This window comes from Lampris incognitus, chromosome 16 (assembly GCF_029633865.1).
Source record: "Lampris incognitus isolate fLamInc1 chromosome 16, fLamInc1.hap2, whole genome shotgun sequence".
Taxonomy (NCBI): Eukaryota; Metazoa; Chordata; class Actinopteri; order Lampriformes; family Lampridae; genus Lampris; species Lampris incognitus.
In genome coordinates, this window is record NC_079226.1 from 40,591,574 (window position 1) to 40,603,989 (window position 12,416).

The 12,416-nt window shown below is 49.2% G+C and overlaps 1 protein-coding gene across 1 annotated transcript in view; it reads right to left on the reverse strand.

Moving 5' to 3' along the window:
- Positions 1-483: 483 nt before the first annotated feature.
- The window catches only part of LOC130126096 (protein NLRC3-like), a 44,752-nt gene continuing 32,819 nt past the window's right edge, over positions 484-12,416 (reverse strand). The window contains 3 exon segments of the mRNA XM_056295459.1: positions 484-1,085; positions 5,636-5,682; positions 5,856-6,029. Of these exon segments, the coding sequence (XP_056151434.1) occupies positions 484-1,085; positions 5,636-5,682; positions 5,856-6,029 (823 nt within the window).

Below are 12,416 nucleotides of genomic sequence, written 5' to 3' on the forward strand. Positions count from 1 at the left end.
GTTTGAGTATGTGTGGTAGTTTGGATGTGTGTGTTAGTTTGGGTATGTGTGTTAGTTTGGGTATGTGTGTTAGTTTGGATATGTGTGTTAGTTTGGGTATGTGTGTTAGTTTGAGTATGTGTGGTAGTTTGGATGTGTGTGTTAGTTTGGGTATGTGTGTTAGTTTGGGTATGTGTGTTAGTTTGGATATGTGTGTTAGTTTGGGTATGTGTGGTAGTTTGGATGTGTGTGTTAGTTTGGATATGTGTGTTAGTTTGGATATGTGTGTTAGTTTGGGTATGTGTGTTAGTTTGGATGTGTGTGTTAGTTTGGGTATGTGTGTTAGTTTGGATGTGTGTGTTAGTTTGGATGTGTGTGTGTTAGTTTGGGTATGTGTGTTAGTTTGGATATGTGTGTTAGTTTGGGTACATAACACAAACACCTCGGACCCAACTACACCTGTGTGTGTGTGTGTGTGTGTGTGTGTGTGTACAGAGTGATCTATCATGTCAGCAGGTGTGTGTGGGCAGGAGTGTGAGTGTTCCTCCAGGACACAGGAGGCGTCTCTACCTCCTCCATCTAACACACACACACTGAGGAGCCAAGTGACCACACCCTAAACCCAACATGGAGAGGTTCAGTGAATGTGGAGGTGAAGGTGTGGAGGTGTGTCAGGGTGTCAGAAGAGACTCTGTAGAAGGACAGAGTTCCAGCAGACCAGTCCAGATACACTCCTACTCTGTCAGAGGAGGAGGGGGAGATACTTATCTTTGTGTCTCTATTATTATGACAGGCAGTGTATCTATCACTAGTACACACCAGACTCCAGGACTTTTCATTAAATCCAAGAAAACAGTCTTTACCTCTTCCTCTCCTTGTGATTCCTCTGTAAGTCACTCCTATATGAACAAGTCCTTCCCACTGTACCTCCAGGTAACAGCGGTCAGTCAGACTTTCTCTACTTAGAACCTGTGTCCAGGAGTCAAATCTGTCTGGATGATCAGGATACGACTGCTCCTCCTTCACCCATGTCACCTTTCTGTTGTCCTCAGACAGAAGGAGGCGTCTGTGTGCTGTGTTTGGGTCCAGTGTGAGTTCACAGGCATCTGATGGAGACAACAAGACACAATACAGCAACGGGTGTTGATCTAATATTCCTCTTCTGTTTGTTTTGTGTTGATTTAGTCACAGGTTGGAGCTCATCTATCAATATGTTCATGAATGTGTAGGTGTCCTCGTGTACTGTGTTTGTTTTGCCACATGTTCTGCACGTGCATCTTGTTTAAAACGCAGCTTCTACGTCACGTGATAAGAGCTCTATAAGACAACTGGACATGTCTATTTTAACTGAACAGTTTGACATTAACACATTATTTTAACTGTTTACACAAATAATCAAAGCACTCTTTGTTATTGTATTCCTGCTGAGTGTTTCTGTGTGTACACGCATCATAATAAATAATGTCACTCATAATAAATAATAAACATAATAAATAATGTGAATCATAATAATAATAATAATAATCAGAATAAATAATAATCATAATAAATAATGTGAAATATAATAAATAATGTGAAATATAATAAATCATCCATCCATTATCTTGACCGCTTATCCTGCTCTCAGGTTCGCGGGACTCTGGAGACTATCCCAGCAGCCAATGGGCAGCAGGCAGGGAGACACCCTGGACAGGCCGCCAGGCCATCACAGGGCTGAGAGACACACACACACACACACACACACACACACACACACACACACACACATTCATTCCTAGGGACAGTTTAGTACGGCCAAGTCACCTGACCTACATGTCTTAGGACTGTGGGAGGAAACCGGAGCCCCCAGAGGAAACCCACACAGACAACATGCAAACTCCACACAGGACGACCCAGGACCACCCCCAAGGTTGGACTACCGCGGGGCTTGAACCCAGGACCTTCTTGCTGTGAGGCAACCGCGCTAACCACTGCACCACCGTGCCGCCATAATACTAAATAATGTGAATCATAATAAATAATGTGAATTATAATAAGTAATGTGAATTATAATAAATAACATGAATTATAATAATGTGAATTATAAAAAATAATGTGAATCATAATAATGTGAATTATAATAAATAATATGAATTATAATGTGAATTATAATAAATAATGTGAATCATAATAAATGATGAGAATTATAATAAATAATATGAATCATAATTAATAATGTGAATTATAATAAATAATATGAATCATAATAAATAATGTGAATTATAATAAAAGTGAATTATAATAATGTAAATCATAATAATGTGAATTATAATAAATAACGTGAATCATAATAAATAATGTGAATTAAAATGAATAATGTGAATCATAATAAATAATATGAATTATAATAAATATGAATCATAATAAATTATATGAATTATAACAAATAATGTGAATCATAATAAATTATATGAATTATAATAAATAATGTGAATTATAATAAATAATGTGAATCATAATAAATAATATGAATCATAATAAATAATGTGTTTAGCGAGAGTGTAGATTAAAATATCTTCTCTGACAAATACCCAGACTGGTCATAAAAACATTGTGTACAGTCAGTACAATGTACTGGTTGTGACTGGAAGTGGTGCAGAACATCTTCTCTTGTTGTCTTCAGAGACCAGATTGTCTCAAGTGTACTTGAGTTCCTAAAAGGACAATATAGGACTTACTCTAACCTCAATATTTGCAAAAGTAATTAAAAAAACAGCACCAACAGCCTTGTGATGACCTGGCGGCCTGTCCAGGATGTTTCCCCGCCTGCAACCCAATGGCTGCTGGGATAGGCTCCAGAGTCCCGCGACACTGAGAGCAGGATAAGCGGATCGGATAATGGATGGGTGGATGGATGGATTTATTTGTCACATCCCTGCCTGGACAGCCCCTCCCTCGTCAGGCCGCTCCCACTGCCTTACCTAGCTCATCTGGTTCATCGACTTCACCTGGAGCTCTCCAGAGCTCACACCTGACCTGCATCTCCAATCAGGCTGATCAACCCATCTCGGCCAGGATAAGAAGCCGCTCGGCTCTCCAGACGATGCCAGATCGTCCTACCACTACAAGTGTTTTGACCTCCCTGCCATTGCCTGGACCACACCTGTACACTTACCACGACCCTGCCAAGACCACCGCCAGTGCGGGAACCACGACCCTGCCATGCCCACCACCTGTACGAGAGCCTTGTGCCTGCCTAAACCCTACAGGGCCTAACCCAGCAATTCATGCAGTTTCATGGCTCAACTAAACCCGCTACTACAGCAAAACCCGGCCCAGGCCCCAGTCCAAGCCCTAGAACCTAGTCATGTCCCTGTACAGCCCAGGTGAGAACCTAGCATCCCCAACCCCAGCGGCCCTCTCGCCACAGCGGTGCTGTCGGCGTTGTCCTTCTGCCCGTCCACCGGAGAGGCCCTGCGTCCTAGTCAGCTCCCGATTGGTCCCAGCCGTCATGCCGCCTGCCTGGAATCCCTGGCCCCATTCGTTTTTCCCGCAGCTGCCACACCACCTCCGAGATCTGAATCCCCCGCGGCTGCCACACCGCGTCCGAGGTCTGTCTCCCCCGCGGCCAGCCCGCCGCCACCTCCGAAGTATGGTTGCCCCGCGGCCGTCCCACCGCCTGCAAGCTCAGTCCGCCCCGCCGGAACAGGACACAGCCGAACCGGCGCCAATGCTCCCTTCTGCATGCAAGGTGGGCACGCTCACCTTGGGAGGTTGGATTGGTGAGGGACGCCCAGAGGACTCAGCCCAACCCAGGTAACGGTCCTTCTAACCGTCTCTTTGTGCCTGACCAGGTCCGTACCCAGGTTCTCCAGTGGGCTTACACCTCTCAGTTCGCCTGTCACCCTGGAAACAACTGTACCCTGTTTAAGCGCCGGTTCTGGTGGCCCACCTTCTCTTCAAACACCCACGACTACGTCCAGGCCTGCATGGTGTGCGCTCGAAGCAAGTCTTCTCACCTACCCGCCTCTGATCTCCTACGACCCCTGCCTGTTCCTAGTGTGTGTGTGTGTGTGTGTGTGTGGGGGGGGGGTCTTGTCACGTCCCTGCCTCGTCAGCCCCTCCCTCATCAGGCCTCTCCCACTGCCTTACCTAGCTCATCTGGTTCATCGATCTCACCTGAATCTCACACCTGACCTGCATCTCCAATCAGGCCGATCAACCCGTCTCGGCCAGCATAAGAAGATGCTCTGCTCTCCAGACGATGCCAGATCGTCGCACCACTTCAAGTGTTTTGACCTCCCTGCCATTGCCTGGCCCACGCCTGTACAAGTACCGTGACCCTTACAAGATCACCGCCTGTACGAGAACCACGAGACTGCCAAGCCCACTGCCTTTTGACCTCCCTGCCATTGCCTGTACGAGTACCACGACCCTGCCAAGCCCACTGCCTTTTGACCTCCCTGCCATTACCTGCACCATGCCTGTACGAGTACCATGACCCTGCCAAGCCCACCGCTGGTACAAGAACCACGCCCCCGCTAAGCCCACCGCCTGTCCGACAGCCTTGTCCCTGCCTAAACCGGCATATAATAAACGTTCCTCTTTGGCTTTTCCCCCCATCCTGTCTCTCGTTCTGCTTTTGGGTCCTACACCTGGTAGCCCTGACAGTATTTATCAAATGTTCTGACATATGAAGTTTCCATCCTACTCTTGTGTGCCGCAGGGACTACATGTCCAATCTGGCCTAGGAACGCCTTGGGATCTCCCATAAGGAGCTGGAGAGCGTTGCTGGGTAAAGGGACGTCTGGAGTGCCCTACTTAGCTAGCTGCCACCACCGCGACCCGACCCCGGAGAAGTGGCTGATGATGGATGAATGAATGAATATTAGCCCTAACAGAATAGTAATATTAGTCTTAATAGAGACTCAATAGAGTCTTAATAGACTTTAACAGCGGGGCTCTGGTGAATCAGAATCAACTCAAAAGTCTCTCGTCATTCTCAGGGGAAAAAAATCAAAAATGCGTCCTGTCCCTCAAAAGACGCTCTTGTCAAATCCTCTACAACACAAGGTGGGCCCATTTAACACGGGGACTTTACAGTATTGTGTCCCTTTAAATCTTCTTTTTCAGTAATTAAATGAATATTACACAGGAAACAATCACAGGAAGTGTTTCCAGTCGTCTGTGAATCATTCTAAACATTTTATCTCACTTCAGTATTGTTTGCTAACATGTTTTCTCAAGTCTTTTGTTCATCTGTCTTCATATGTCCATATTAGAGGACAGAGTCTGTTCAAATAAGACTATTTCATGAATAAAAGTGAAGGTTCCTGCATAAAGGTGGCGCTGTGGAGGCTCCACACATCTTAGGTGTGGTCTCAGGTCTTCATACATTTCTGTCAGATGTGTGAAGAAGGTGATAAATCCACTTTTCATGTAGAAACCTCAGCATGAAGGAACCACACACACATTAGTGTTGAAGTTCCTTGATAATGAGACCTAATGACTGTTCGTCTCTCAGCAGTGTGATGAAGACCCATCATGTCAACCTTCATCTTCCTCCCCAGCAGGGTGTGAATGAATGGATGTCCCACACTGTTGTGTGGACCCACTCTCCATCTAAACATCTGAATGTGATCTGCTTTGTTCTCATGAAAAACTAAACACAACTTACACTTCCTCAGACCCGGCTCCAACCTGCACCCTCCAGCATGGTCCAGCCTGGGGGTGGAGGAGAGACACAGTCACACCAGCACATCCTCCATCTAATAAACCTCCACCCAGTATCAGTCCTGTCCTCTGTTACAGAAGAACCAGTCTGATCCAGCATCAGAGTAGGAGGAGACATCCTTGTAGAAGACATGATGAGTGAGGGTCATCCAGCCGGTCCATACCTGAGAGAGTCCAGTCTCCAGTGTGGATCCTCCAGTCCAGCAGAGAGCAGCTTCCCTCCTGAGTCTCCTGGCTGGTTGTAGCTCAGGTCCAGCTCTCTCAGATGGGACGGGTTGGAGCTCAGAGCTGAGATCAGAGAAGAAACACCTTCCTCTGAGACCAGACAGCCCGACAACCTGAACACACACACACACACACACACACACACACACACACACACACAAGCACACAAACATGATGCAATGATGGATTACATTTATACAGCACTTTATCTGGACAGCCAAAGCGCTTCACATTGAAGGGGGAAACTCACCTCAACCACCACCAATGTGTAGCACCACCTGGGTGGTGCACGGCAGCCATTTTGCACCACAACGCTCACCACACATCAGCTTGTGTGTGGTGTTCCCCACCTGGCTCTCTCCATCTCTCCCTCTCAACCAAGATTTGGCGCGGTCTCAATCGCGTCGCCCGACAGGAAGTTGGATAAAGGGATGTTGCCAAGCAACAACTACAACACTACACCCTTGTGGTGGGACTCACCACAGCCCCACCACACCATATTACCACGACACTCTACACTCACCATACAATAGTCATTTGATTTGGCTTTTTCTCCCTTTTTCTCCCCAGTTGCACTTGGCTAATTACCCCACTCTCCCGAGCTGTCCCGGTCTCTGCTCCACCCCCTCTGCTGATCCGGGAGGGCTGCAGACTACCACATGCCTCCTCCCATACACGTGGAGTCACCAGCCGCTTCTTTTCACCTGACAGTGAGGAGTTTCACCAGGGGGGCGTAGCACGTGGGAGGATCACGCTATTCCCCCCAGTTCCCCCTCCCCCCTCAACAGGCGGCCCGACCGACCAGAGGGGGCGCTGGTGCAGCGACCAGGACACATACCCCATACCCCATACCCACATCCGGCTTCCCACCCGCAGAAACGGCCAATTGTGTCTGTAGGGAAGCCCGACCAAGCCGGAGATAACTCGGGGATTCGAACCGGCGATCCCCGTGTTGGCAGGTAACGGAATAGACCGCTACGCCACCCAGACACCCCTGCATTTTGATTTTAAACACGTTGCGATACGCTGAGTATTGGAATACATATTTTGTGACATAGTGCGGTTTTGTGTGTGTGTGACCCAACTACAGTTGTGTGTGTGTGTGTGTGTGTGTGTGTGTGTGTGTGTGTGTGTGTGTGTGTGTGTGTGTGCCAGCGGCACAGGGCGTGTGTGATGCGTCAGTGCAGTAATACTGGGGTAGTAGTGCTTGTAGTTAGTGCAGGCTGCATGCTGCTTCTGCTTGCTACTCTCTGCTCTCAGCTACTGCCGCCGGCTAGCCCTCTTTGTGGGGGTGAAAAGAGGAGCCGAGTGCGTAAGTCTCCCCTGCCAGTACATAGCCTCTCTACCGCCAAGACTCCTGCAGTGCCTCCTCGTGGCCACACACGGTAACTGGGTACCTTGTGGTCCTTGGCTAAACTGTAGGGGATCTCGGAGCTACAGTGGTCCCCAGAGCCCTAATGCGCAGGTCCATGTGAAGTGGATACGCCCTGGCATTGACCAACCACTGTCCCACTGCCTTGTGGGTAAGTCTAGGACGACAAAGGCTAGGGGAGCACACCCTGAGAGAAAAGCAATGTGCATGGCGGCGCACGATAGGCGGTCCTCTGACAGACTGGAGCTCCGGCAGCCTCCTGCAGCTGTGGAAGAGTGCTGGTCGTCTTGGGCCCCCCTTGCCACCGGATCCCACCCGCAGTGACGAAGTGCTCCTGGGACATGCGCACCCCCAGCAGCACTGTAAATAATCTCTTTGAGCAGGTATCCAGCTCTGCCTCGGTGAGACCAGCAACCAGAATATGGATCAAAGTCTGTCGGCGATGGGGTGTCTGGTGACGGGAGCAGGTATGAAGGCACTGGAAGCTCCTAATCAGACCCCTGCACGCCAGCGGCACGGGGATATTCATGGTCGCCAGCAGCTGGGTTTGAGTGGCAGCTGCTCCCGGCAGACCCCTGTGTGTCTGAGTAGACCTATTTAGGAGCCACACTGCTCACCCCAACCGGGGAGGGGCCTAGAAAAGGTGGCCTAAACATTGCCCACTCAAAACATCCTGGATAGGCTACCGCACCTGTCGGGACATTCCACTCTGCGGTCGAAATAAAAAAAAGAAAATAATTCCCTTTAAACTGGCAACATGGAACATAAGAACTCTGCTGGACGTTAATGCCGAAAGACCTCAGCGAAGGACTGCACTCATTGCAGCGGAACTCAACCGCTACAATATTGACATTGCTGCACTCAGCCAAACCAGGTTCCTGGGTGAAGAAACTGCTCTGTCTCCCCCCTGAAGTCGATGGTACCACCCTCATAAAGGACCAGAAACTCATCACAAAAAGATGGGCCGAACATTTTGAGACTCTTTTGAACCAGCCCTCCCCAACAGATCCCTCGATCTTGGATGAACTACATGTCCGCCCCACCATCCAAGACCTTGACCTTCCACCAACCTTTGAAGAGGTTCATTTTGCAGTTAGGTCGCTGAAAAATAACAAAACCCCTGGTCCTGACAGTATCCCTGCAGAGATTTTTAAACAGGGAGGCTACCTCTGCACCCGTGCACTTCTCCTGTTCATCTCACACGTATGGAAGAATGAAACTGTCCCTCAGCAGTGGAGGGATGCTAACATCATCTCCATATATAAAGGCAAAGGAGACAAGTCCCTCTGTGACAACAGCTGTGGCATTTCACTACTGGCTGTTGCTGGAAAAGTCCTGGCCAAACTCATGTTACACAGGCTGGTAAAACACATCTCAGAGGAGCTGTTGCCTGAGTCACAGTGTGGGTTCAGGAGGAATGGGAGTACTGTGGACATGGTGTTCACAGCACGGCAACTCCAGGAGAAGTGTAGGGAGCAACATCAGAACCTCTTCATAGCCTTCATCGACCTGTCAAAGGCTTTCGACACAGTCAACAGGGACATCCTATGGAACATCCTCCTGAAGTTTGTCTGTCCACGAAAGTTTGTCAACATCCTTCAAAGATTTCATGTGGGGATGATGGCACGTGTGACCATTGGAGGCCAGGAATCCGAGCCCTTCAGGGTGTGCACCGGGGTACATCAGGGGTGCATCCTTGCTCCAGTTCTCTTCAACATATTCCTCCTGTGTGTGATATTGCTGCTCCATAAGGAAATCAGGAAGGACAGTGGGGTTACTGTGGACTTCAGACTAGATGGAAACCTATTTAACATCCGTAGCCTCCAAGCGGTCACAAAAATTACATCTGAGCACATCATCGAGTTACAGTACGCAGATGACTGTGCAGTTGTGACCCACACATCCGAGGCACTACAAGCTACCCTTGCAGCTGCTGCAAGGGCGTATGGTAGGCTGGGGCTCTCTATAAATGTGGCAAAGACTGAAGTAGTATGCCAGTGGGCATCTACTCCATCTCATTCACCAACCTTCACCATCTCCGACAAACCACTTGCAAGAGTGGAATCCTTCAAATACCTGGGCAGCTTCCTCTGACGACTGCAGCATCGACAGGGAGATGCAAAACCGGATTAAACAAGCGTCATCCTCTTTTGGCAGACTTAGGAGAAGGGTCTTTCAAAACAAAGACCTCAACCTCCACACCAAAATATCTGTCTACTTGGCAGTTGTCATCACAACTCTCCTCTACAGCTGTGAGGCGTGGACCCTGTACAGCCACCACCTCAGGATGCTTGAGGCCTTCCACATCAGATGCCTACAACGCATCCTGAGGATAACCTGGCGTGACTGAGTGCCCCGTACTGAAATACTCCGCAAGACCAACTGCATCAGCATGGAGGCTACCGTCACCCGGCACCAACTTCGCTGGCTCGGTCACGTCATCAGGATGCCAAAGGAGCGCTTACCGTGTAAAGTGCTGTATGGCCAGCTACATCTTGGCCACCGCTTGGCAAGGGGCCAGAAAAAACGGTACAAAGACCAGCTGAAGACCATCATAAAAAAGTGCGGCCTGAACCTGAGCCAGCTGGAAGACACTGCCGCCCAACGCTCCATCTGGCAGCAGCTCTGTCAACAAGGGGGGGCAAAAACTCGAGAAGGACCGTGGTGATCGACGGACCAGGAGACGTCTGAAGAGACATGAAGCCAGTACCACACCTACACCCCCGTCAGTGGTTTCACCTGTTCTGTCTGTGGCAGACATTGTGGATCGTGGATTGGGCTTTACAGCCATAAGAAGACTCACAAGTGACAGAGACAGGATTGTCATCATCGGACACGACGGACAACCTTAAAGCAAGCAAAGCAAGTGTGTGTGTTTATGTTTGTGTTTGTGTGTGTATGTGTGGGGGGGTGTACGTGTTATGATGTGGATCCCTCTGGAGACTGGGGTGACATCCATGGAGACACCTGTGAGTGTGATGAGAGGAGCTGTCTCGTCACGTACGACCGACACACCGACCACTTCTGTTCAGGTCCGCCGGCTTCCACAAACCCCCCATGCATAGACCAGGAGGACTACCGGTGGGCTAGCTGGAGGCGACTCTACTGTACTATTTTTATAGGGGCTTCTGAACGGAAAGAGGAAATACCAGTTAGAGTTTTTATTCATTTACATGTTTAGCATCTCCCACCAAACGTTTGTCAGCTGGACTCTGACCTTTCATGGCGGATGTTGTAAGGGCTGGAAAACAGACTGAATCTCCAGCCTCCGTGAGCTGCTGTCTACTACACATCAGCTGTGTCCCAAGTCACTCCCTTTTCACTCCCTAGTCCGCTATGTCCACCCTCTGCCATGTTGTTTGCATTTCTGAATTTTAACTGGACATTTTATTCACTATTTAGCGCCTTCAGAAATTCCCACAACAGGCCTCCGGGAAGCGGTCTATTCTGTTGCCTACCAACACGAGGACCTCCAAGACCGTGCCAAATCCTGGATGAGATGGAGCGATGGAGAGAGCCAGGTTGGGAATGTTGCGAGGACACCAGGGACCCCCTACTCTTTGCTATAAGTGCCATGTGATCTTTAACAACCACAGTGAGTCAGGACCTCGGTTTAACGTCTCATCCGAAGGACGGCGTCTCCTACAGCACAGTGTCCCCTCACTGCACTGGGGCATTAGCTTCTTTTTTTTTGTCTCTCTTGTCATCAGCTGCTTCTCCAGGGTTGGGTCGCGGGGGCAGCAAGCTAAGTAGGGCACTCCTCACATCCCTCTCCCCAGCAACGCCCTCCAGCTCCTCTTGGGTGATCCTTAGGCATTCCCAGGCCAGACTGAACATGTAGTCTCTCCAGGAAGTTCTGGGTCTACCCCGGGGTCTCCTCCCAGTTGGACGTGACCGGAAAACCTCCAAAGGAAGGCTCACAGGAAGCATCCTAATCAGGTCCCGAACCACCTCAACTGGCTCCGTTCGACTCCAAGGAGCAGTGGCTTTTGTTGTTGTTTTTATTAGGACCAGAAGGAAGACTGCTCCCTACTGGCCCACCAACATCAAATCTAGCAGCAACTCAGTTTTCCCAGGAGGTCTCCCATCCAAGTACTAGCCAAGCCCACACCTGCTTAGCTTGTGTCGTTCGGCAGGGCCAGGGTACATGTTGGTATGGCTGCCGGCAAACCAACCCAATGTGAGTTAACTGGTACCACCACGGTGGTCAACAACTTCCTGTGTCAACTCAGGTCACATGATCAGACTAGGGTACATGATGGCGTGCAAACTGTTCATTGTTATTCTTTACAGCAGCTGCAACCCTAGTTGTATGACGAGATATTGGACACAAATCAGGACTAAATATAAAACATGATCCAAAGTGGTCAGTAGTCCCTGTCCTTATTCTTTCAGTGGTGTGAATGTGTGCTACTGTACAACACATTAACAACTTATATGATTTGCAGCAAACTCAATAAAAATAACAACAACAAAGTCAACTAACAATGACAGCAGAGCATCCATCTCTGCCAGAAGATCCTCCAGTGAAGAAGTTGTCCATCTCTTATAATGAGGGGTGGTCTAACATGGTGGGCGTCCAGAAAGGTGTGTGTTGGGGCCCTGCTGCTGGCAGCTCCCAACAGACCTCTCTGGCAGCAGATAGTCTATGTAAATGAGAGTTTATGCTTCACAGCTGTGATGTCAGTACCCTCCAAGCGCCCAATGCGGGTAGAGTTTTCATTTGGCGTGTAAGTTTCAGAAGCCACCAGACACTTTGGCGGGTGACTGTTTCTCCAATGAAATATCAGCACTGATGATTCAGCGCGAGTAAGGTCAGTAGTAAAACATCACTCTCGGCGGCTCAAACAGCGCATGAAGGAACCACCCTGTCAGACGGTGGCAGCTTGCGTACTACAGTAGCTAGTGTACTACAGTAGCTAGTGCTAACGCTAGCAGCAACGTTATGTGGCGACACAGAGCCGGCGTAAGCCCACCCGGCCCCACAAAACGAACACATTACGAGCCACCTGATGGGCTCAAACAAGAGAAGAGGACATGTAGTCCTAACTGGAGACTGAGAAGAAGACCGGAGTAGAAAGGAGCTGGCTGTGCTACGATATGACAACAGTGTCCAGGACTCGCACCA